Consider the following 27,520-nt stretch of genomic DNA (forward strand, 5'->3'; position numbering starts at 1 on the left):
TCATGGATCCAAACTGCGTTGTGTCAAAATTTCATTCTAGTCTTGGTGGTGTAATGGTGTTTGGAACGTTTTCATAGCACACACTGGCCTCTTAATACCAATCGAGCATCTTTTGAAGTATCTGAGTATTGTTGCTGACCATGTTTTTCCTTCAAGGCCACAATTTACACATATTAAAGGTGCCACATCCAGCATGATGTCACAAAGCACAAGTCATCTCGAATCGGCTGCGTGAACATGACAACGAGTTCGATGTAATTCAAAGGCCTCGACAAGTCACCGTATCTGAATTCAATAGAGCACCTTTCGGAGGTGACAGGACGGAAGGTTCGCAGAATGCGTGTTCAGCTGCCAAATCTGCAGCAGTTATGTGATGCAATCCTGTCGACATGGACCAGGATCTCAATGGTGTGTCTCCAACACCTTGTGGAATCCACACCATGAAGATTCGAGGCTATTCTGAGAGCAAAGCGGGTCCTACCCAGTCTTAGTGGTGTCGTCCTAATAAAGTGGCCAGTGAGTGTGTATGCGATATTGAATCCGCTGCAGTAATGCCAACGGAAATGACTGCAATGTGTCATAATACATCACCACACCGTATCTCTGCCAAAGTACACTTTAATTAAAATCTATTCTTAACAGCAGCTTATGAAGTCCTCGGTGAGCTGTTTGTTCGGTTCATCTAATAAAGTGAAGAAAACGAAACACGACAAAAAGCTAGCGTGAAACTATGTATGAACTATTGTTATTTCTTTGTTTACAGTATTCCACAGTGTGTCAAAATACTGTGTTTATCCAAGGTTAAAGACACAGCCATACTCCCAATTTTATGACACTGGTTATACCCAGCATATTTTTTTGCTAATCATGAATCATTAGCACAGAAGGCAGCAATCTATCTGGCGACTAACAGCCAAGCAGCATATCGTTAAATCTGTTGTCAAAGGCAACAGGTCTATTAAAGCTCGTGACTCTGACTGCCAGCTTATTGATCAAAGTAAACTAACTCAATAAACTGAACAAAACTCTTCCAAGCCTCTGTATTATTTCTCATTTATTAATCATACTGTAGACTTGTAAAGCTGTTAGCATTTTGTTTGCAGCTAATTAACATGTTCGTTTACAGGCAGAAGAGAGCTGCTTTACGCTCAATTAAAGAGAAAAATGTCTGTAGAGTGTAGACATAACCGTGAAATCTTTTTTTAAATAAGTGACATGTCTTTAAAAACCTTTCCATAGACTCTGAACGCTACTGACGTTGGAAATATGAAGTGGCTCCAGCTTGTTGAGGCATTAGTATTTTTTATTTATTTATTTTTTTTACAAGCACAACTTAATTGAAGATAAAGGAAAACAAACAAACAAAAAAAAAAGCTTAAAGTTGTTATCTTTTTATTGTAAGACATACTACTGGCCAGTCACAGTGGAGGTGCAAGGCCGGCTCAGATGCTTGGGAAAAGCGACTTTTCAGAACTGCAAATGCCTCATGAATGGAAGTATAAGTGGACCTTCATTGTCTGACCATACCCCATGTGGTTCTTTTGTCTCTATTTCACCGAGTCAAGCTGCCCTTGCCGTTCTCATTAGGCCTTCTCATTAGGACATTATGTGACTGACGGCAGGCAGCTCATAATTGAACTTCTATATTCCGCCTTTCAAATTCTTTAGGAGTTTAGGAGGCATAGGAGCTTTTTAAAATGCCATAATCTGCTGCTACGCTAGGCTGGAAATTCAAAGAAGAACTGACTGCAAATGAACACTGAATCCTGAAATGTACTTTTATGTGTCTTGAGTTGGAGGAAGAAAGCTATTGTAACTAAAATACAAAAAAGTTCTGATACAAGTTTCTCACAGGATCCATTTCTCATATGTAAAACTGTCAATGTTTTTAACGAACGCTATAAAGTTTGTGGGGAGCATGGTGGTATAGTGGTTAGCGCGTTTGCCTTGCGCCTCCTGGGTTGGGGGTTCGATTCCCGCCTCCCCGCTGTGTGCATGGAGTTCTTCCCGTGATACGGGAGTTTTCTCCGGGTACTCCGGTTTCTCCGGGTACTCCGGTTTCCTTCCCCAGAGACATGCATGGGGTTGACACACCATCCAGGGTGTCCCCAACCTTGTGCCCCGAGTCCCCCGGGATATATATATATATATATATAGGCTCCCTGTGATATATATATATAAAATATATACAGATGTAGGATAAGCAGTACAGAAAATTGATGGGCTATAAAGTTTGTGGACACCTGACCATCACACCCATATGAGGGTCTTCCCCAAACTCTTTCCCAATCTTCGCCAACAGAATTGTCCAGAACGTCTGTGTATGCTGGAAATAAGGGGCCCGAACATGTTCCAGTATGACAATGCCCCTGTACACAAGGCGAGGTCCATGAAGACATGGCTTGCCAAGATTGGAGTGGAAGAACTCGATTGGCAACGACTTCACTGAACACCTTTAGGATGAATTGGAATGCTGACTACTGTACGTGCCAGGCCTTCTCACCCAACATCAGTCCCTGACCTCACTAACGTTGTTGTGAATGAACACAAATCTCACAGCCATGCTCCAAAATCTATTAGAAAGCCTTCCCAGAAAAGTGGAGTTTTTTGCCCACTGTTTGAAAAACAAGACAAATGACTCGAGGAGGTTACAGACTGCTAATGAGATGAAAGTGTTTACAAGAGTAAACAGTTTCTTGAGCATCCTTTTTTATTAGCTATTATTTGTAATTACACCAGAGCTCTGTTCAATTATCCATTCTGTGTGGCCAGAAGGTTAAATGAATTTAATGGCTTTTACAACAGTACCAGCTGCAAGGCAATTCAGGTACAGTGGTGCTTGAAAGTTTGTGAACCCTTTAGAAATGTCTGTATATCTGCATAAAATAAGCCCTAAACATCATCAAAAATGTTCTGTTCAATCGTAGACAAATTGCTTTGGTCAAGAGTTTTGTAAGGAGAAAGTTTATTTACGATTTATGGAAGGACAATCCAGGACATTGCTAAAGGAATAGAAACAAGAATGCTTTCATGCTTTTGAGAGTATAAAATAAGAAACAGAGATGACTGATTATATCTGCTAATATCTGATAAAAGCCTCTACTCTCATCCAAAAACAAACTCGAGCGTCTTCAGTTTGTCAGACACTACTGGAACTTCAAATGGGATCGGGTTCTATGGTCAGATGAAACCAAAAGAGAGCTTTTTGGGAATAAACACCAGAGGTGGTTTTGGTGCACACAGAGAGGTAGCCGTATGGAAAAGTACCTCATGCCCACGGTTAAATATGGTGGTGGATCTTTAATGTTTTGGGGCTGTTTTTCTGCCAGAGGACCTGGACATTTTGTTAGGATACATGGCATCATGGACTCAAATATCGACAGTTATTAAATGAAAACCTGACTGCTACTGCCAGAAAGCTTCAAATGGGCCGTGGTTGTATCTTCCAGCAGGCAACGATCCGAAACACACATCAAAATCAACACAAACATGGTTTACTGACCACAAAATCAAGGTCCTGCAATGGCCATCCCACTCCCCTGACCTGAACCCCATAGAAAACCTGTGGGGTGAACTGAAGAGGAGCGTCCACCAGGGTGAACCTCAAAATTTGAAGGATCTGGAGAGATTCTGTACGGAGGAACGCTCTCAGATCCCTTGCCATGTATTCTCCAACCTCATCAGGCGTTACAGGAGAAGACTCAGAGCTGTTATCTTGGTAGCACAGAGTAATGACTAAAAGGGTGCCAATAATTGTTGCACACCTATATTTAACAAAAAGATTTTGTTAAACCCGTGTTTTGTTTGCAATAGTTTGACATCCACGAGGGCAGATTTATTTAAACAAAAGATTAAACAATAAAAACAAGTTTTCATAGCCTTCTTTGCTCACATGTACCAAGGGCGCCAATATTAGTGGAGGGCATTTTTTTTTTTTAAATTAGCTTGCTTACAGTACATTACATATTATCTCTCAACAATCTATAAAATATTTTGGATATATACTGTAGCTTCATAATGCACGTGATGAGATTAATGAATAAGAGTAGCAGTATTTACAGTGTACATATGCGATACTTCGTGCACGGGAATTTAAGATGATCTTTTACACACTTGTATGGTGACGATGCGGGGCAGGGGCTGGCGTGTGTTGGCTCCTCCTTCAATAGCGATACCCAGAGTGCTGGCGCTCTTCGGCACTCGCACCAGAGTTGACATGGGCTCCAGCAGTCCGGGCTGTCAGAGTCACGGCCGTTACACAGAGGGAAACAGAAAGATGAGAATAGTATGAATTGGGAAAGTTCTGCAAGACAGAGACACAAACGCATACGCGTTCGGCTTTCATGACGGGCTTTGCCTTCTGAGACTTGACAACCGAACATAAAAAACAAAACAAATCCCATTCACGATCATTTCAAAAGGCGACAACCTGTACTTCTACCACAGCCTCTGTAAAGCAGTATTCTCTGTGTATACACATAAAGCGGAGCTTGCTTTCAGTGCAGTGAGATCGCCGTTTGTTTGTTTTTTTTTAATGGCAGATGAAATGAAAACAAAAGGAAGTGAATGAGAAACAAATATAAAGCATGATATTTCAACTCATATTTTAAATCACAGCTCAGACACACGCACATCCTTACGCTCTTTTAGACATTTTTTTCTCTCTCTCTCAGATGCGAGTTTTCTCACTCTCTCTCTCTGTTTCTCTCGGTCTCACCGGTTTCACGGCGCTCCCCTCCCCTCCCCCTGCACTCTCTCTCATTGGCCGAGTTCGGGCAGGACGTGGACTGCTCTCCTTGCTCAGGCGTCCCGACTCTGCGATGTCCACGCCGCTGTCCTCGCTCAGCGTCTGTCCGCTGTCGGAGAGTTGAGACAGGGTGGATCCTGCGGCGCAGACACGTACACGTCAGTCATTTTGTACTACAAGGTAGAAGGATTCATTTGTTAATGATACGTCCTCTTATTTTGTCACCGAAATGCAAGATCTCTATAAAGCGGATGCGACATGCAGTAGAGCAGGGAGTCAACGCCAGGGCCGTAGCTGGGAGAAACATACATTTATCATCATAATAATCAACATGTCAACATCGACCGCTGTTGCTATGGTGATATGGAGTTTGTTCTTATTACATAAGCGCTTTAATAATATGTTCTAGGCTGATTCTGAGACAGAAAAGTTCGTGTTGTGTTTAATTATATATGGATTTTTTTTTTTTTTTGTAGAGGACAGGGCTGTATTTAATACGTATATATTTTTTATTTAAATCAGCAGTCTGAATCATTTACAGGAGCGTTTGCACGTCAATGTAAGTACACTGCTGAGTTATCGACGAGGAAAAGAAGGTGCTAAGCAAGGAATAAACCATTACATGCCATAATCAACACTCATATGAGCGTTTATACAAGACATTCATGAAAATCTGGGGGAAAAATAAAACATTCGTAGCCTACTCGTGCTCCTGAGTGTGTGTAAATTTCCCTATTCAGAAGATTAATTAAAGTAAACCTTGACTTGATTGACTTCGAATCATATAATTTGCAGGAATTTCTGCACTTTTGTATACAATGATCCGCCATAACGTTAAAAGCGCCTGCCTGATATTGTGTAGGTCCGCCTTCTGCTGCCGAAACAGCTCTGACCTGTTGAGACATGAACTTTACAAGAGCTCTGAAGGTGTGCTGTGGGATCTGGCACCAAGACATTTGCAGCAGATACTTCAAGTCCTGTAAGTTAAGTCGCGAGGTGCGGCCTCCGTGGATCGGACTTGTTTGTCCAGCGCATCCAACAGACGCTCGATCGGATTGAGATCTGGGGAATTCGGAGGCCGAGTCAACACCTTGAACTGTTTATCACGTTCCTCAAACCGTTCCTGAACTATGTTTGCAGTGTGGCAGGGAGCGTTATCCTGCTGAAAGAAGCCACTGCCATTAGGGAATATCGTTGCCGTGAAGTGATGTACTCGGTCTGCGGCAACGTTCCGGTAGGTGGTACGTATCAGAGTAACATTGACATGAATGCCAGGACCCAAGATTTCCCAGCAGAACACTGCCCAGAGCATCACACTGCCTCCGCCAGCCTGCCTTCTTCCCATAGTGCATCCTGGTGCCATCTCTTCCCGGCCGTCCACACGATGTAAAACAAAACGTGATTCATCGAACCAGGCCATCTCCTTCCATTACTCCATGGTCCACTTAACCCTGGTCTTTCATTTCGTGCTCCCAGCACTTGAACTCTTATGGAGTTTTGCAGGCATGACTACAAGCGAATGAGCTGTGTCATGGCCACGCGTTGCACTTAATGAGCGATAAACACTTTACCCTTTTGTAAATCGAGAGGAAACTTTTAATTCGGTTTGGCTGACAAACATTTACACACGATCTTACTAAAAGGCTGATTAATGAGGCCCAATGTGGTAAAACATCTGCAGAACAAGTTATTTCCTGTTATCACGAGACTTGCGTTATAGCGGCCACAAAACGGTTGTTTATAACCACCAGCCTTTCTCTTTTCTCTCTCTCATGTATTTAATAATTTAAACAAAAATTGCAGCTTGTCATGTTACCGAGTAACTGCAAATCCCTCCATCCTAAAGACTTTCCCATGCTGGAAAACAGTATATTACTTTTAAGAACACCTACTACTCTTTTGCTCTGTCGGATTTAAAATGATACTGCCAATGTGTGCTGTCTGTAACCAGACAAATGGAGAGACACATGTTAAAGACGAACCTCAAGCGCATGTTAAAAATGGGCACCGTACATCAGTTACAGTCATTTCAAAGGAAACGGCTTTGTCCATCAATTTACAATGACATTTTTTTTCTTGGCTACTTCACCATGCATATGCAGAGTAAAGATAATACGAACCAATAATATCACCAATAAAACTATGAAGCAATAACATGTTTCATCCCCGTTCCGACCCTGACCTACCCCCTGTTATCACTGAGCAAATTGCTGAGCTAGATGATTCCATGTTCGTTTTTTTTTTAATGGCCACATTTTACACAGTATAAAACCGGTCCAGCCATACAGCTTTCCTAAATGTCCTATTTCACTCAAAAAATTTGTCTCCAAAACTATAAATATGCATAGCAGCTGCAGATCAGTTATGAGACTGATTTGACCAGTAACTGTGTGATGTAATGCATCTCCTCACCTCTGCTCTGGGGAAGTGGTCTGACCTCGTTGACGTCAGGCTCTGCATTGGGCCTGTGCACCTCCACCATGACAAAGTGCTGGTTGGAGGATGGGGATGAGGGGGTAGTTTTGGGTTTTTCTGGACTCGAGGGTGGAGGAGGAGCTGGAGGAGCTGGGACTGTCGGTGCTGGAGGGGGTTTCAATCTGTTGGGGGACTGAACGCGCGGGAAAGGACCAATCAAGTGCTGGCTCACCAAGGAGAGCTGAGCCAATGGAGGCTCTTTCTTTGGGCCATCGGGAGGGTGTTTGGATTGCGTGTAGTTTTTGCTAGGCGAGTGGGAAGGGGTGGAGAAGTGCAGGTCAGAGTTAGAGGAGTCAGATGGGGGGCGTTTGCCGGGGGCGGGTTTACGGCTGGGGCGGCGCTGTACGCGAGGGGGAGGAGGGGGCTTGAAGGACGGTGGGGATTCTGAGGTTGACCCCATCTCATCCTAGGATGGAAGAACAGGGCAACGGATGTTTAATTAAAGTATAAAACGTCTAGAACATGTCTTGCACAAAAAAACATCGTGAGAGATTCTTAACTGTAGCAGAGCTTTTATCAGAACAGACACACAAACACACTCAAACAGCATCAATCTCGAATTACTTCACGACATACAAATCACTGAATCACTCGATTATCCGGCACAGACTTCTTGTGCGAAATAATCGGCTTGCTCATTCGTCCAGGGGGGGAAACAAGAAATAGAACGAAACAAAGAGGAAAAAAAAAAAATGAAGGAAAACAAAGCAAAAAGGCATGAGCAGAAAAATTGAATGGATGGAGTGGCTGGAGAGAGAAACTAATCAAAGGGGTGAATGTGAGCTGCCGGAGTGGTGTTCCTGGCCCTCGGAAATCACTGGAAAACTCCAACCGCACAAATGCCAGCCTGAAGGTGTCTGTTGCCGTGGAAACGGCTGTGACGAGTTGATTGGTTTTCATTAGAGGCCTAACCCATGCTGACAAAAGAGCACCTGTCTTTCTTGCTCGGCCTTCGTAACACAGGAAGCCAAGACACAACCACACACGCACCATGTCATTACACAAATATGTCAAGAGGTTTTCAGCTAAACCCGATCTACTGCACATGAGGTCCAATTACCACAGTCAAAGATTTTGACATTTCCTTGGAATTTGGAAAAAAAAAAAAACCCACATAAAACTCACTTATAATGTAAGAACAGTCTAAGGGCAGTTACAAGGGCGTCAATACATGTTTACATCGGTCGCTTTTATTAGTATCCGTCGAAGTTATTTATTAATTGAACTCTACATCTGTACAATTAATCTTTTCAGAGATTTCATGAGTGGGTTTGACTGCACTTTGGTGCACATAAGTAAGGCATAAAACATGATGGGACATGCAGTTATTGGAAAATAATCAACAGCGGGGTGGTGTGATGAAGCCCGATGCAAAGCGTCACAAGCAGTGTTACCATCCTGAAAATGATTCTTTTCCAATAACGCCATGTCCTGAAATGGTTTATTCCTCTTATACCTCAGCAATATACCAATGATTACCTTTTTTTTTTTTATGGATTAATAAACAATACGTCATATTTTTTAAAACCGTTTATAGTTTACTATTGTGGGATCACTTCCTGTTATCACTTATACTGTAGCAGCTATATCAGCCTCATCAGCCTCTCTTTAAGGTAATGAGACAAAAAAAAAAAAGTCAAATGACTCATGTTACTGAGAAACTAGAAAGCACAAAGTCCAGGCCCATTACGAAACGCTGGCACTTTAGAGACTCGTTAAATAAATATCTCTTCACATAATGCTTACCATATCAATGACTATACATCACCATATCAACGATTATACTTTGCTATACAGTCCCCTTCAAAACTAACGGAACAGCAAGGCCAATTCAGCTTTTTTTTTTTTTTTTGCTGTAGACTGAAGACATTTGGGTTTCAGATTAAAAGATGAATATGAGAGGAGAGTTTAGAATTTCAACTTTTAATGCCCAGTATTTATATCTAGATGTGTTAAACGACATAGAACCTAGCACATTTTGTATCAGACCACTGGAAGTAAATGAAAGTTAATAACACGTCATATTTGGTTGCATATCCCTTGCTTGCAATAACTGCATCAAGCCTGCGACTCACTGACATCACTAAATTGTTGGTTTCTTCTTTTATGATACTTTTCCTGGCTTTTACCGCAGCCTCTTTCAGTTGTTGTTTGTTTTGGGGGGGGGGGGGGGGGGGGGGTTCCTCCCTTCAGTCTCCTCGTCAGGAGGTGAAATACTGCTCAGTTGGGTTAAGGTCTGGTGTTAGAACAGATGTAAATACCAGGAAATAATAGCACAAAGAAATTGAATTGGCCTTGACGTTCCAATAGTTTCGGAAGGGACTGTATATCAACATGTTTTTAAATTTGTATTACAGCTGGCAGTACTGTCAGTGCTGCTATTCTGGAAAATGACCAATCAGACCGGAGAATTTAACAGTATTGTGGTATAAAGATTTCTGTATATGCATTTCCTTAGAATGCTTTTATGAACATTGACGTGACTTACTTCCTGTCTACCTGCGCATGGAAACTTTGTGAAACAAAACTTTATGGAAAAAAATGTCTACGCCACTAAAATGACGTTTGATGTTATTGTTCATGTGTTGGAAAAATATTTAAGAACAGCTCTGGCAAGAGATTTATCATGCCTGTCTCAACCCAAGACCTCTATTGTTTAGAGTGTGACATCAGAGTACAGTCTACTGACAGAATTCCACAACTGCCCTTAGGTTTCCATTACAAGTGATTCTGCTTAGATAGGATTTCAATTACAATTACAACGTTTGCCCATCAAATTTGGTACGTGGTAGAGAGTATACTGGCCGAGAAGACTCTCGAGTATTCCTTTTGTTGACCGTTTTACTTCCGGAAAAGGAATCACGGTGCTAACAGCATTGCACAATTACTGACGAGACATTTCCCAGGTTCTCGATCGTGCCTCAAATCTGCCGTCACGTGTGTAATTATTGCAGGCATGAGCTATCGTAGCTTTTCGACCCAAGCCCTGTGTATGTGGCAGTGCTCAATCCGTGTCGCAGAGCTCACCAGAGAGACGTCGGGAAGGGCGTTTCTACTCTCCTGGGCGTCTTCTCCATTAGTCTCCACCGCACTGTCGTTCTGAGAACGAGATCGAAAGCATAAAGATGTCAGAAAATAACAAGCATCTAAACTGCATTTAGCTGAGTTTGTATCTCTCAGGAGCGCACGGAGGCTTCGTGGTTAGCACGTTCGCCTCACACCTCCAGGGTTGGGGGTCCGAGTCCCGCCGCTGCCCCGTGTGTGCGGAGTTTGCATGTTCTCCGCGTGCTGCGGGGGTTTCCTCCGGGTACTCCGGTTTCCTCCCCCAGTCCAAAGACATGCACGGTAGGCTGACTGGCATGTCTAAAGTGTCCGTAGTGTATGAATGGGTGTGTGAGTGTGTATGTGATTGTGCCCTGCGATGGATTGGCACCCTGCCCAAGGTGTACCCCGCCTTGTGCCCGACACTCCCTGGGATAGACTCAAGGTTCCCCACAATCCTGAAGGATAAGCGGTATAGAGTATGAATGGATGGATGGATGTATCTCTCAGCGGAGTCATCAAAAAACAATAGCGCCTTTAGGTCCTGTTTAACATGCACACTCACTCATATACATTCAACCCCTCACTCTTCCCTCCAAAATGGAATCCTGATTAAGATTAAGAGGTGCCTGGAATGGCTGGGAGGTTCTGGGATTTGCTCTTCACAGCCCGTTGAGTACACGCCGGCAGTTCTGCTCATTACAGCTCTCCCCAAGCAAAACAAAAGCCCCATCAATTACCTCTAATTGCTTGCTCAGTGCAAGTATAGGAAGCACTCATGGCTAATTCATTTGCATTTAGCTTCAAAGACCTGCTTGTTGGAGTAGGTGGATGTTTGCTTGATTTTATGGTAATGCTCCTTGTGAACATTTTAATTAAAACAGACGTACGGATGACGCCGGTGTCACTGGAACCCTCTTAAGGTGGAAATGATCCTGCGGTGATTTTGATGGTTTTTGTTATTTGCTCCTTGGATCGGCATGCGAGATCTTTCATAAACGGTTATGGTAAGAGAGGCCAATGTGGTCTTTGTACAAATCAGAGACAAATGCCCAGTTGTGATACTTTAACACTAACTGCTGACAGAGTTTTATAGCAGGGGTTTCTGCTGGTAAACCGTATTTCCGAAGTATTTCAGCAGACTGAATGAGGGACTTAAAAAAAAAAAAAAGAAGAAGAAAAAAACCCTGTAGTAGAGCTGATAAACTTATGGGAAAGTTTAGAGACTAATTTCCTAAGCTGACACTGTCGGAATTTATTAATATAACACATAAAGGGTATGCAAACGTTTGCACTGGACTGCGGATGAACAGCGAGTGATTTTGCTTAGAAGTTCACTTGAACAAACATGTCTCTTATCCGCACCTTCTATGCATGACTTCAGCCAATCTGTCCTCCTAGCTCCTTCTGCAAGCTCTCACTCCTCCTTCTCTTAATCTTATGTGTGAAATTCTAGCGCGCTAAGTCAGCCCAGGTCCTCCACTATCCCCAGTTGAGCTCCAGCGGAGCGAAAAGCTGGAAGTTTTCCCTTAGAACTCTTTTTTGTCAGAAAGCCGTATAGGACGTGACAGATGTGTGCTCTGTTTTTTGGCTCGAGGGCCGTAGAACTCTGACTGCAGTGCCAATCTGATCACCGTGTGTGAATCCCAGAGGGAAGCGAAGTGTGCTGCCAAGGTTGCGCTTCACTGTTGCTAATGCTGTTTAGATTTCAGACTGGCAGCTTGTAGAGCGGTCCGACAAGACCAGGGTAGGAGAAGAGGTACAAGCTCAAAAATACAGTATACGCTTTGACATTTGGAGACCATCTTGCTCACATGCACATACCTAATAAACCCTACCAGAGAGTTGCTTTAAGGAACATTACACCACCCACTAAAGACCCCCCCCCCCCAACCCCCAACCCCCAACCCCCAACCTATTTCCCTGTACTGAGAAAATAACACAGACTCAAAACTCAGTAGACTTAATCTGGTAATCAAGGATTTTATATATATATATATATATATATATATATATATATATATATATATATATATATATATATATATATATATAGGTAAGATTTTCTCTCATGTCTGTCTTAGAACTTTATTGTTAGAGTGTAACAGTTGTAGTTTTGAAATACATGTTATATACTGCATGTGTTTATTTAGAGTAAACAGGTTTCAGTTTTATTCTTCATCTGTGCTAAATGCACATACACAAAAGACGTGGAATGTAAAGATAGTTTGAAAGAAAAAATTTCGCACACACACACACACACACACACACACACACACATATACTGTATAGAGATGGGTGTCAAACTAATGGAAAAACCCACTGGCTCGGTTTTGCTGTAGGACTCATTTTGCTGGTACGGTGTGTCTCCATTTAAAAAGTCCTTCTTACTGATCATCTTAATCTCATGCCGAAACGTTTCCATCCTGATGAAATAAACACCACAATGTCCTGACTGAACGCCACCACCATCATCAAAACCCCACTGAAGCTGTGGCTCAAGGTGACCAAACAGGATACTTTATGTTGGTTTTTCCTTTAATTTGTCACCCATCTCTATATACAAGAACGAAATAAGGTGTGTCTCACTCTGTAGAGAAACAGAGCACCTCTATAAAGCACACACATGTGGGTCATGCCATTCCATACCGTATAATCTTAGCATTCAAATACAGCCCTATTTGAGCTGGATACGTTTTACTTGGCAAGGCACGGCATTAGCCGTGATTTTAATTCAGCACACAACAGCTGCACCTGTTGTTCTGACAAGTCTGAAAAGTTATAATTCCTGGACCAAATGACCTTCTGTATTTTATGGAATACAGAGCGCTTTCAGTAATAGCAGTCAATGTTCGTGTTGACCTTATGGTAATGTAATAGCTGAAACCGATAATAGATACGGCTGTGTGGCGTGTTGTTTTTGCATGAGTGTTGCATAATGCTGACATGTACATCCAGGCTACGCTCTCAGTGTCACAAATTGCACCTCTCTGCTCTCATATTGTTTCGTTTTGGGTTCAAGTCACGTGCTTTTCTTTGCACCGCTTTGTGCTTTTCTAGTCATGTCTTCACCCCAGTCTTGTCCTTGGCGTGCTACCTGATTGTGTTCACCTGTTCTGTGTTAATTAGTTCGTATATTTACTGGCACCTTTTAAGTCAATACTTTGTGCTACGTCCCTTTGGCAAGATAACAGCTCGGAGTCTTCTCCTATAACGCCTGATGAGGTTGGAGAATACATGGCGAGGGATCTGAGAGCGTTCCTCCATACAGAATCTCTACAGATACTTCAAATTTCAAAGTCCACGCTGGTGGACTCTCCTCTTCAGTTCACCACACAGGTTTTCTATGGGGTTCAGGTCAGGGCACTGAGATGGCCATGGCAGGACTTTGATTTTGTGGTCAGTAAACCATGTTTGTGTTGATTTTGATGTGTGTTTTGGATCGTTGCCTGCTGGAAGATCCAACCACGGCCCATTTGAAGCTTTCTGGCAGTAGCAGTCAGGTTTTCATTTAATATCTGTTAATATTTGAGTCCATGATGCCATGTATCCTAACAAAATGTCCAGGTCCTCTGGCAGAAAAACAGCCCAAAACATTAAAGATCCACCACCATATTTAACCGTGGACATGAGGTACTTTTCCATATGGCTACCTCTCTGTGTGCACCAAAACCACCTCTGGTGTTTATTCCCAAAAAGCTTTATTTTGGTTTCATCTGACCGTAGAACCCGATCCCATTTGAAGTTCCAGTAGTGTCTGCACACTGAAGACGCTCGAGTTTGTTTTTGGATGAGAGTAGAGGCTATTTTCTTGAAACCCTTCCAAACAGCTTGTGGTGATGTAGGGGACTTCGGATTGTAGTTTTGGAGACTTTCTGACCCCAAGACGCAACTAACTTCTGCAGTTCTCCAGCTGTGATCCTTGGAGATTTTTTGGCCACTCGAACCGTCCTCTTCACAGCGCGTTGAGACGATACAGACACACGTCCAATTCCAGGTCGATTTATAACATTTCCAGTTGACTGGAACTTCTTAATTATTCCCCTGATGGTGGAAATGGGCGTTTTCAATGCTTGTGCTATTTTCTTACAGCGACGTCCCATTTTGTGAAGCGCAACAACCTTTTGCTGCACACCACAGCTACATTCCTTGGTCTTACCCGTTGTTATGAATGACTAAGAGAATTGGGCCTATGTGTTACCTCATATTTATACACCCGTGAAACAGAAAGTCATGGTTGAACAAGTTCCTGTTCCTAATATTAGTGGAGGGCACTGTATCCGTTTCAGTGGTTCTTATGGTCCAATTATGTACTGTACTTTAAATTACTTTTAAATGAATTCTAGATTCACGTTACCGGATGAAAGCTACACACTAAAGGTGGAAAAGATACCCCCTCGATGGCACAACACCAGAGACAAGTCCAGTTTGGTGCCTTTATTTCTGAGAGTGTATGATGTACAAATCTGGGATAATTACACATATTTATCATGCATGAATCAGCCAAATCCCTTACAAATCACATTACCGAACATCCTCTGGTAAAACTAATCCAGCTTGAGTAGTGCTTAAATGTATGTACTGTGCATTGTGTGTGTGTGTGTGTGTGTGTGAATGTAAAATATTAAAGAGAGTTATATATAATATTCAAACACAAGACAAAACCAAGTGTGTGTACAGTACGTGTGTGTATGTGGAGGTGGGAGGTGGGTTTATATGTCGCTGGGAACCGAGTGTCCCCACAAAGATCTGAATTTTTGAAAATCCTGACCTTGTGGGAACATTTGCCGGGTCCCCATGAGAAAAACAGATATAACACACACGCGCACATGCACACACACACTAAAAGAGTTGGTTACTGAGGTTAAGATTAGGGTTAAGTTTAGACGTAGCATTAATTAGCAGTATTAGTAAGTATATTAATTTAAGTTGCTCAAAAGAATAGTAAGACAAGCATGTGTGTGTGTGTGAGTGTGTGTGTGAGAGAGAGAAAGAGAGTTCGATGTGGAAAGAAAGAAGTCAGGCCACTGCAAACACATCTGTATCTGTGTCCTACCTCCATCATATCAATCAACCACAGCAGTCGCTCCTAATTGGATGCAGAGGGAATACTGGGTGTTAAACAGTGTCTAAAATCGAGGACTTGGTATTCCAGGCTATAAAATTCAGCAGGAACTCAACACTTATCCATCTGTTACACCCACACACTCTGCACTACTCTGAATCAGTTTTTACCTACCACCAGAGTTTGAGCAGCTGACACACTGAGATGCACATAATCACACGCACAATCATTACAAGGAAGAGGACAAACCTCTCTCTTAGCAAATATCCTATCATATATGTGTATCATTTAGTTACACATTACAATATACTTATCATGGGATCCAACACATACACACACAGTATATACATATACTGTACATATGCACAAAAAAACCTATACCCACACACACACACACGTACTGCTCCTCATACCCGTGCGGAGCTGAGTGTGGTACTGGTCATGTAGCTGCCTGAGGAGGAGGCCAGTGTGTCGGGATAGGACACCATTGAGAAGGAGTCTGTGTGTAGTGCTGCTCCTCCAGCTGCTCCCTGTCGAGCCTTCAGAGCTTCAATCTCCCTACGGAGAACCAGTGCATCAAAACTCTCCAGATCTTGTGCACTGACCAGCCCGCGCATCTCAGACAGCAGCGAGAACTGCAGCCAAAACACACATACACACACACACACACACACACAAATGATGAAACGTGTGTATCATATTGCCCTATTATTGCATGGAAGATCACGTCCATCGACAGAGCCCTTCTTATACCTCAATGAGCGACCTTCCTTAAAGGGAGCAAGCTATGTCTACGGCAGAGTCTGGGGGGGGGGGTTTCAGAAATGACTGGATGCTGCGTTGTGCCGTCTTGTTTACGGTTGCTTAGTGATTTTTACGTTCTCGGCTACGGCGGCGTAACAGCTTGCTTCCGGTCGCCGAAGCCGTTCCATTCGCAGCTGCTGCTTAAAGTCCCTAATGACCCGGGAGTTCAACCATCATGTTCGACTGCTCAAAATGTTCGAAATGAGTTTGGAACGCTCTAAATTAGCTGCGACAGCCATCCTCGAAAGTGGCCCAAGTGGGATTGGGGAAAATGATACGATACATGCTCTTTTCAACTAGTGGACTGGTCTATGCAACTGCTAATGAACTCACAGCTATAAGCTTTCCTTACGTGTAAGCTGATTCATTTCATACGTCATACTTGATCTGACCAAAATTTTGTGGACACCTGACCGTCACACCTATATGTCCTTGCTGTATCTTGTTCCAGATTTTGTCCCCCTTTTGCTGTTATAATAACCTCCACTCTTCTGGGAAGGCTTTCTGTTAGATTTTGGAGCGTGGCTGTAGGGATTTGTCCTTTCAACCACAAGAGCATTAGTGAGGTCAGGCACCGGTATTGGGCAAGGAGGCCTGGGGTGCAGTCAGCATTCCAGTTCATCCCAAAGGTGTTCAGTGGGGTTGAGGTCAGTGCTCTGTGCAGGCCACTCTGGATGTTCCGCTCCAACCTCGGCAGACCGTGTTTTTATGGACCTCGCTTTGTGCACAGGGGCACTGTCATACTGGAACATTTTTGAGCTCCTTAGTTCCAGTGAAGGGAAACTGTAATGCTACAACATACGAACACATCCTATACACCTGCGTGCTTTCAACTTTGCAGCAACAGTTTGGTGAAGGATCACATAAAGGTGTAATGGTCAGGTGGCCACAAGCTTTTTGCCATATAGTGTAGCATCTTTAATTGTGTTGTACCAGCATGCTTTAGTCAAAACCTGGTTGCCTCTGTCACAAGGTTATGATTTGGCCCCGGTTGGATCCTTCAACAAGGACTTTCAACAACATCAAGAAGTAAATCTGAGAGTGGATTTGAAACTTGGCAAGGACTAATGCTGGTTAGGAGGTAACTGTACCTTCAACGGAACACTAACAAGCAAAGCTGTGGCTTATTTGAGGTTAAGACTATCTATGATTTTAGTATGAGATGTACTCGGCTGTGCGCCAACAAAGAGATCGTCTATATATTCCATGAGGAAAATGAAATCACAGCTTATATGATTAGTAGTAAATATCTGAGTGTTTGGAAATCAAATGGATGTGATGGTTACGGGGTGGAACTGATCCAAGGATCACAAGAGGATTAAGGGTTGTAGCCACTAGATTGCAGAAGCAAGACAATCAATAAAACCTTTCACACAGACAAACCTTGGCATGTGTGTTGAGGAGCTCAAACAATGCCATGACCAGCTGTTCGACTCCAATGTGTCCGTTGCGATATTCCTGGATGTAATAGCTCATGGTCTGTCTCTCAGGCTCAGTTAGGAGGTGTCTGGCCTGTTCGTCCAGCATGGCCCTGCTCTGGTTCACCAGACTGGAAAGAGTCACCTGCGAACCGGCTACTCCTTTATAAAAACCCGTCTGGAGTTGTGGACAGAAAGATAATAAAGAAAAAAGGTTTAAGCGAATCAGTGAATGCATGAATTAAGAACAAACCTCCATTTGTAACATCCATCCATTTTCTGTACCGCTTATCCTACAGAGGGTCATGGGGAAGCCTGCCTGCAGCCTATCCCATGGGACTCGGGGCACAGGGTTGTGATAGTCTACTGTGCACGTCTGTGGACTGGGGAAGGAAACTGGTGTGCCAAGAGGAAACCCCCGAAGCATGGCGAGAACATGCAAACTCCACGCACACAGGGCGGAGGCGGGAATCAAACCCCCAACCCTGGAGGTGCGAGGCAACCATGCTAACCACTAAGCCACCGTGGCCCTTCCCCATTTGTAACAAATTAATTGCATAGATTAAATACGACATTTAAATCAAATAAAATACAAGCATGCTGATTCCACGAATTGAAAAAACACCCATTTTTCTTTTGTTTCTGCAGATCTTTACGGCTTCCGTCTAAAAGGCTCCCTCTGGTTAGAAATTTGAATTTTGGCAACAAACAACGAATTATATTCTTGCCATCCAGATCACCTGCTGGCTCGCTTCCAGCTCCCTGAGAATATATGAAAGATCTGTTTTCAACAGCTCCACTGAGAGGTCATTCAATCTTAAATGGAAAAGATGATATTTCACTGAAGCGCACATCTCTATTCTGCTCTTCCTAGTCATCCTCCCCTCACTGTCGTCTGCCTCCTCAGAGGGAGCTTTTTAAATTAGCTGCTCAATCAAAACCAAAAACCTTAAAGTTTCCAGCCATGAGAGGATGAGAGAGAGCGAGACGAAGCCGTCTGCCTGCTTCTTTATGTGTACATAAAATGCTGCCTTCTGAGGAGCCTTCATCTCACCAACAGCATTCATATCTTTTCCCTTTTTTGTAGAAAATAAACAAATAAATATATACACACGCTTTCCCTCTTCTACTGTTATTTTTGGTATGGTGGTTCGGGGCTTTTGTGAAGAATGATTCACTATATGGCCAAATGTTTGTGGACACCTGACCGTAACATTAGTATGTGATTTCGAGATTTAGTCCCTGCTTTGCTGTTATAATAGACTCCACTTCTCAGGAAACGGCTTTCCTCTAGATTCTGGAGCATGGATGTGAGGATTTGTCAGGTGAGGACGCCTGGGGCGCGGTCTGCATTCCAGTTCATCCAGAAGGTAATCAGTGGGGTTGAGGTCAGGGCTCTATGCAGGCCAGCTTGGCCAACCTTGGCCTTCATAGACCTCACTATGTGCAGAGGGGCATTGTCACGCTGGAACGTTTGCACCCGGTAATACCAGTGAGGGTAAATCTTAAGGCTCTGGCATAACAACACATCCTATACAATTATGAGCTTCTGACTTGTAAACCTGTAAATAAATGTAAATTGTGAGTAATGTATTTGGTCATCCAGTAGGGCAGGAGTGATGTTTTTCCTATCTTGAATAGCATCTTGAATTCCCTTGTACCAGTATACTTTAGCCAAAACGAGGTTGCCTCTACCAGGATTTAATCTTAGGTGGTTGTTTGGTGGATATAAAATCGGTGTTTTCTGACAGGCGTCAAGGTCTCCGGATTTGAACCCTATGGAAAACCAATGGTGTGAACGGAATACGCCTGCACACGTGCACATATATAACAAAATAAAGAAGCTTAAATGTTGTGCAAAGGAGGAGGGGTGAAGATCCTTTTAACACCGGTCTCTAACCTTATTAGACTTTAGAGGACGTAAGTAAGTGCTATTATTCTTAAATAACTATACTGCATCCTTATGTGTTAAACTCAAAATTTATTTATTATTTATTGTATGTATTTGTTTCATATAGTATATATACACGTTTTTGTTCGTTTTTTATAAAGGGCTCATATTATTCTATAGTTGACTGTATCTGTATTCCAGTGTGGCCTACACATCATTACAGCCTTTTCCAATTATATTCAGTGCCATGATCAATAAATGGTACGTTCTAGGTATATTGCCACACTACGTTCTTTTACCATTTATTAGGGTCATTGTACCTTAATGTAGCATATGAGTCCAGCTGTAACAACATCTCATTCGCCGTCAACAAAACAGCTTTGGAGATGTGCCTTTACCTGTCTGTGATAAGCAACCCCCCTCTCCCATTGTCTCTCTCTCTCTCTCTCTCTCTCTCTCTCTCTCAAAAATACCCTCTATTAACTTGAATTGGCAATTGGCTCCTATTTTTCGCTGTGTTTTTTTTTTGTTTTTGTTTTTGTTTTTTTAAGTGGGCACTATCAGGCAGAAAGATCACCTGCTTTATTAAACAGACAAAAGAAAGAGTGCTGATTTGAGCTTGATCAATACAGACAACAAGGGCATGCATGCTGGCTTGTCTGCATTGGAGAAACGATCTGAGCCCTGACACTCACTCTCGGTGGGCCTTTTGTCAATCTGGGCACTATATATTCTATCCCTAATATCAAAATTCCAGCTGCATGGCATTCCAGATGCAAACCATGGTACTGTGTAAAGAAAAGTCAAAAGGAGATCCGTCCCGTACAACGCACAAGCCGCATCTTACTGGAAAGAAGAACTGGACTTCTGATAAAGGTCAAATTGAAATAGTCTGCATGGCGATTATACGATCAACATTGTGGTAAACCATGTAATAGACTTTTGAGATATATATCCAGTATCGTATTTTTTTTTTTAAATACATGCACAGATTGGAAGCAATCAACTAGATCTTAATAAAATTTGGGGGACACCCTGGACAGGGTGCCAACCCATCGCAAACGTTCTAACCACTAAGCACTAATAAATTAAAATGGTAAAAATTTTATTTATTTTCTTGTTAAATAACTTTGTTTCTCTAGACATTAAATAAAAGTGCCACCAGTGTTTTGGAAAAAACAACAACAACAACAACAACCCGGTTGCTATTTATCCAAGATGTCTCTTTTACATTTAAGGAAGAAGTCTCCAGTGCCGGCACGTCGGAACCGTAAGTTTTCCTAGAACAGCACATCTGTTGAGTTTTAATCCTTATTTCAAGTATGGTTTAACATATTCTAACCAATGTTCCTAGTGGGATATATACTTAGGGATTATAAACGGTCAATTTTAAGCGCAAGAAACATCCCGTTTAAGCCTTCAGTCTTATTTACAAAAGCAGAAGTGTCAGTGGACTTGATCGATAAACAGAGCAGAACCGCAGCTGATGCCATTTCATAAGAAAGGTGACGGCTAAGATCAGATCGATTGCCTGCCATCTGTAACACAACATTATCCACAATCTTCCTTTGCTAATGATCCCATTAAACTGGCACACTTTTTAAGTCATGACGAGGTTTAATTGCTGGTCAATATGTCGAAGCATGGCAAAGCGAAACGACGTGGCTCCGGCGACGTTCCTCGGGATGACACCGAAAGCGTAAAGTCTGAACTCTCTTGGCGTCCGGCAGAGCACGTCGCTGTGCTCTGCTGAAATTCAATTGTGTTGAAGTGAAGTATTCACATCATAGACATCTGCTTTATCCGGAGGATCGCATGGGTAACTTTCCTCTATTAAGTGTAATGAAGGGGAAAAAGAGTTGTTGATGGCAGAAGCAGAAAGCCGCTGAAAGAGATTCGAGTCTTTACATCCTCATAGCTACCACTAAAATATATTGTCTGAAGCAAAAAAAAAAAAAAAAAAAAAAAGAGGTGATTGTCCTAGCCTGCAGAGTCAGGGATTCATTTATTTTTCATTTTTACCATGATCAATTAACTCTAGAATGAACATATAGCTCAGCTCAAGGATACACGGACATTGCGATGTTTGGCTTTTTTTTTTTTTTTTTTTTCTTCTTCTTCTACAAAATGATCAGCATTTACATTTAATATTCGGTCACACCTGTCCTGGAGAGAATAACAGCACTAGAATATTCTCCTGTAATATCTAACAAGGTTGGAGGGAGACATTTGTAAATGGACCTGGACATTTTAAGGTCTCTTATATTTTCAGGATTGCGCATGTGGACGTCCGTCTTCCGTTCCGTAGAATATCACGGTTCAGACTGAGACGGTCATTGTGAAAATGGATTTTTAACCGTTCCTATGTCGATTTGGACGTATGTTTGACTCATCGTCTTCGTCACAGCTCTACCTATGGCTAAATCTGGACCTCCCTCCAGGTTACCATATCCTGGTAATAGTGTCGCGGTCATTTTACAATGTTTTGTTGTCTTTTATATGGATATATTTTTAAGTTACGCAAGCAACACAAGCCAAAAAGTAAGCATTATATGTTCATATTGTTCTTGGATGAAATTGGTAATAATAAACACTTTTGGCTGAGTGACAGGAAGGGGCAGTGTGGAAATGTAATGGGGAAAAAAGTCGGCAGGAGAACGTGGGTGATAAAATTGTTTCCCTACATGATTCACCAGATAGTTATCGTATTTGTCACCTCAACATCGGAAATCAACTTTTAACACCACTTCAAGCAATAAAGAACGGACGGTTTATACCGAATCGTGTCTGTCAAAGTGCGTCCATAAAAACAACACGTTCACCTGCCACGGCCATCACTTGGACGTAGTAGAGCAAACAAATGAAGGGCGGATGCAAGGAGAATTCATGAGTTCTGCATGAAACACTCTGGATCACCAACCAGCCCCAAAGCAGCAGTGATCCACCACCATATTTTACAGCAGCTGCTCTTCCTTGTACGTAATCCTCTTTCGTCAGCAAACATTCTGAAGATGTGCAAATTGTTTGACGTTGGTTTCATTTAACCGCAACACAAAGCTAACTGTAGTTCTAATGAGGCTTGGTGAAGTTCAGGTGCTGCATTTTGTGAAAGCTTCTTTCCTGCAATGCTTTCAAACAGCTTTTTGCTGTTTGAGAGTTGACTTTGAAATCGCAAAACTACAAGGAGTGTGTCATTCTAAAACTGTAAAGTTTGATCCGGTTCCTGAGAAATTTCCAACGGTTTCAGACCTGAAATTTTACATCGAAATATCACGGCCCTAATCTGTGCTTAATCATTTCCGTAACTGCGTACATCAGTTACCTGATCTGTGCAAGTCGACAAGGATTCGTCTGAAAGTTCTTTCGTTTTTCTGGTAATGGATGAGAAATGGATTCAACAAAACCTCATCCAACCTCATTTTTACACCCCATGAAACCGTAAATGCTCACGTGCAACAACATATTTCCTGGGAATGATGGAGGGCAAATGAAAAATTCCTTAGGGTGTCTGTCACGTAATGGAGGGGAAGACAGTTGCAGGAAAAGCAGAAAAAAGTTTTAATGAAAGCGGGCAAAACGATCCAAAATGACAGGCAGGTTGACGGTCAAACAGGCCAGAGTCGGCAAACAGAATTAACTGGGCATGGTAAAGGACGGTAAACGAAACCGGTCAAACCGAGACTCGATCAATGACAAATGGCATGGTATAGTCAGGTGCACGAGGACAACACAAGAGTATACTTCACACATCTGGTTACGAATGAAAGTCTCTTTTAAAGAGTCTGTGGCTACGTTTACATGCACATCAAATTCCGTTTAAGGTTCTGGTTGCAACCATATACTGAATACGATGTGTAGAAGCGCACAGGGATCGGAATATTCCTGTATACGAGGTTGTCGTGAGCATGCCGATCTACATGCCGTGCACGTGCTTTTCCTTTCCTGTCGCTATTTCCTGGGAGATTCGAGATGCTGCCGTCGCTACCCACAATTCCTTGCGGACTGAGCATGCGCATAAACCTCCTCTCAGTGGATTTTCAGACTGAAGTGTTTACATGCAACAAATTTCCGATTAAAAAACAGGCATAATCCACGGGTGGGGATCAGAATTTGTGGAACCACAACATTGTCTTAGTCTGAAAATGTTTTTTTTTTTTTTTTTGCAACTCAATACTAATTAAAATCTTGCAAAATTTCATATCGGAATATCGATGTGCATGTAAACGCAGACTGTGTGTGTGTAAAAACAAACAAACAAACAAACAAACAGGTGCTAACTTGAGCACACCTAGCAAACATCAGCATGTGGTGTAAACTGTCATGACATCAGACATGATAACGAGAACATGCTGCTATAGTGCAGGAACAAAAATTCGATGGTACTGGAGAAAAGTTTGGAAGGAGGGAGGTGTCGGATGCTAACAAGAGCATTTGTATTCTGCCACTCTACACAAAGGCAGGGTATTGACTGCGGGAATAATTGGAGAAGTGAGTGAGGATTACACCGCTGTCTGGTCATTGAGATTACTTAACACATTATACATGACAGCGACTATGCGTGCTTCTATCATCAACAAGCACGCCGTTGCTATTTATCCGTCTCCTACAGAGTCCTCTCTATTAAGTTTACTTTTCTTATCATAATTACTACTTTTTTTTTCTTTTTTTTTTTACTCAAATTGCTTCTTGTAATTTTAAACCCTAAAGGCAAAAAAAAAAAATACAAATGGTACTACTTAATAAACTAAATAATAGCTATTAAGGCAAGTGTGCGATGATTTATGTGTGTAGTTTGCACAGTGTCGTATCAACCTTTGTTGATAAACTACATTTGGATTTTTCTTTTTTTTTTGGGGGGGGGGGGGGTCGGGGGGACGAGTGTGTCGATTTCATTACTCTCTGAACTGTTCCATTAAGCTATGACATCACATTCTTTCTGTGTGTGCATCTACCGTCTCCTATAATCTCCTGTGTATCTACTAATTCATAAATATCCACATCGGTGTCCTGTAGGCTCCGCTTCTGGCTTTCTCCGTCTCTGAATTATTGATCAATGCATTAATGCTGACCTGGCACAAAAAAGGTACATGATTAAATTTAATGCTCTCGCTGTCACCTTGAGTCTAGGTTGAATGAAATGATAGTTTGAGGCTGCATGAATGGTCCTAATTGTAATTATTCTATTAGCTGTCTTAAAAATATAGCTTCTACTCGATATTGTCTGCCAGTTTACAAAATAGCAGATGATATACAGATATATATATATATTTACAGTAAAGTAGATGTAGTCTATTTTGTACTAGCAGTAGTAAAAAAGCACAAAGCTTATTCACGTATGAGGAAAAGGAGTGGTGCTGTAGAAGTGGCTGGATTATTTGAACTTATTTGAAGCACATACCTAGTACACTGTGCACTCAGGGATACTCAACTGAGGTCATGAAATCATAATGCGTACACATTACCGATGGAGGCTGCTTTGTGTGTTTCCATTTCACAATTCTTGATTGAATAAAATAATGCCTGTGTTTTAATGAGCTCTCCTGTAGATAAAACGTGCCCAGTGTAATGGGCAGTTTGATCTAAGCGCAATACGGCATGCTGAAATTCATGTTCTGGGATGTAAATGCACTCAGAAACAATGGAGTTCAATTTAAGGCCAATATTAAACACACACAAGAAAAGTTGTTTTTTTATCTTAATCTGAGACACTGCTTATCTCCAAGGACCGACAACAATAGCAGCAGAGTCGCAGATTAGTGCGTGGTCCGCTTATACTTCAAACCACAAAAACACTGGCATTATGTAATTAATTCAACCTTCATACCGCGCATAAATTATGTATTCATGACCTCGTTTCGGTATTGGAAAATATCCTGGGTCAAGTGCTATTTTCTAAGCTGCCAACTAAGGAGAGTGGCTACATTGTTCGATTAAATCAAAATTGCAGTAATTAATGTGATCATAACATTGAGGATTACTCATGCAGCAATATACTGTACCATCGATATACTACACTCCTATAGACCTATACCCTTGCCATCTTCTCCTTCATATAAATCATCATATTAGTGTTTATTATGGTTCCGTTTTAAACAGTCTCTTGCTATTATATTACGACATTTTACACTTGACAGGAAAAATTAAATGCGACTTTCTTCTTTAGCTCACATTTTCTGTCGCTGATTATTTTATGGGGATTAAAGGCACTTGTTTTTAAAGTGTGCTTAAAGGCAGTGATGTATGTGCTATTGTATTGTGTGCTCAAGAAAACTGACAACCTTGGAGGAATGGGGAGCTGACAAAACCAACTAAAGCACCCGCTTAACCCTTTTCTGAACACGAGTAACTTTCCCAGTGTACATTTTGATGTAACGTTTGGACTTTAGTCACCGAATCTGAATATGGCCCTTTAAGTCGTACATGTTCATAGTTTTATCCATAGAGATTTCTGACCTTAAGACAAGCTTGGTCTATGATTAAACGCTGTACCCTTTGGTACAGTGAATGGGGTGAAGTCGTGCAATGTGACGTAGATGCAAGACAGCCGTGATGTTTGAGGAAATGACTGTTTAACCAAATGTGTACATCATCGATACAGGCAGTTAGTGCGCTGATGGCTCGTGTTTCATCATAACGTGCGGACGTATACATCCGGGTGTCATCAGCATAGCAGTGATAACTGAGACCACGACGACGGATGATCTGTCCTAATGGGAGAAGGTAAATTATGAACAGTAGTGGACCCAGTACAGAACCCTGGGGGATACCCTGAGTGAGAGGATCAATAGAGGATCTGTGCTTCTTAATAGAGATGAAATATTGTCTGTTAGTGAAGTAGGAAGTAAACCAGGAGAGAGCAGTGCCAGTAATACCAATATCTGAAAGTCGGGAAAGGAGTGTTTTGTGGCATACAGTGCCAAAAGCAGAGCTCAGGTCAAGCAAGACCAGAATACTGAGAAATCCAGAGTTAGCAGAGAGGATGAGTTCATTAATAACCTTCAAGAGAGCCGTTTCAGTGCTGTGGAACAGGCGAAAACCAGACTGGAAAGGGTCACAGAGATTATGCACATTTATCCTCTTTCATTTTGCAGCATTAATGCCAGCAAACCAACACATTCTCCAAGATTTTCTGCCAATAAATCTCTATTTCAGCACAACTGAAACTATGATCTGTGCACTATTTCAGAATCAGAAGGACAGAATTAAAAAAAATTAGCACAGGAAGGCGAATCTATCGGAGCCGATTTTCGTGGACGAGGACACAGAGTACGTATCATTTTTTCACACCTGATGAAAGGAAACACAAAGGCCCCGTGTGTAAATGTTCAACTGTCTTCAAAGGGCGTGCAAGAAGATGCAATTTTCTGCAAATCGATGTTCCATTTCCTTTAAGATACTTCTGTATAGTGAAGGTTAAAGCTGTAGTAGGCTGGCAAAGGAGCCTCAGTCCAGTTGAGCCTCTCTCCTCAGACATGCAATTTCACAGCGTGATCTATAAAGATAAGTGTCTTACTCAGCAAAATTTATCCCACAGAGTTATTTGGCTTTGTTCAGGGAAACTGGCAAGAGGAAGTGGATTTATGATTAAGATTTATTTGAGGAATTGGGATCAAAGTCAAAGCAAAGATTTGGAGTAAGCAGAATAATATAGTATATGAAAGAGGGTTTGTATATATGTGCGACCAAGTGGGACTCATTCCATCTTCAAAGGAATCAAGGCGGGGTTAAAGGCAAGACGCTAGAGACAGAAAGGACCATTTTGGTCATATAAATCATTTTTCAGATTTTTGGATTAATCGCATCTATAACTTGTCTTCTTGTACAACGATGCAACAGAAACACATGAAGATTCAACAACACAAATTTTTTTTTTATTTTGTCCTCTGCATACAGAGTTTAAGCTCCACCCGCTCAGCACCAGTATTGGGGAATTATTCTGAAGTGGAAGTATAGATAAGATCTTAAAAATCTTCTTCAATTGAAAGTGGAAGTCGCTTCAAAAATTGACTCAAATGAAAGTGTAAAAAATTTGCTACTTCTGAATGTACTTAAGTATCGAAAAGGAAAAGGCAACTACA

General features: G+C 42.0%; 1 protein-coding gene across 3 annotated transcripts in view; it reads right to left on the minus strand.

Moving 5' to 3' along the window:
- whrna (whirlin a) overlaps positions 1–27,520 on the minus strand; it is a 110,746-nt gene that overhangs the window by 9,010 nt on the left and 74,216 nt on the right. The window contains exons 6-12 of one of the 3 annotated variants that reach the window (XM_017493097.3): positions 17,517–17,729; positions 15,743–15,964; positions 15,321–15,353; positions 10,250–10,321; positions 7,160–7,628; positions 4,718–4,884; positions 4,114–4,236 (exon numbers count right to left, since the gene is read on the minus strand). In XM_017493097.3, the coding sequence (XP_017348586.1) occupies positions 4,114–4,236; positions 4,718–4,884; positions 7,160–7,628; positions 10,250–10,321; positions 15,321–15,353; positions 15,743–15,964; positions 17,517–17,729 (1,299 nt within the window). The remainder of the gene's footprint in view (positions 1–4,113; positions 4,237–4,717; positions 4,885–7,159; positions 7,629–10,249; positions 10,322–15,320; positions 15,354–15,742; positions 15,965–17,516; positions 17,730–27,520) is intronic. The other 2 variants (XM_017493098.3, XM_017493099.3) reach the window with 2 other exon arrangements.

The sequence above is a fragment of the Ictalurus punctatus genome, chromosome 18, assembly GCF_001660625.3.
Source record: "Ictalurus punctatus breed USDA103 chromosome 18, Coco_2.0, whole genome shotgun sequence".
In the NCBI taxonomy this organism is placed as follows: domain Eukaryota; kingdom Metazoa; phylum Chordata; class Actinopteri; order Siluriformes; family Ictaluridae; genus Ictalurus; species Ictalurus punctatus.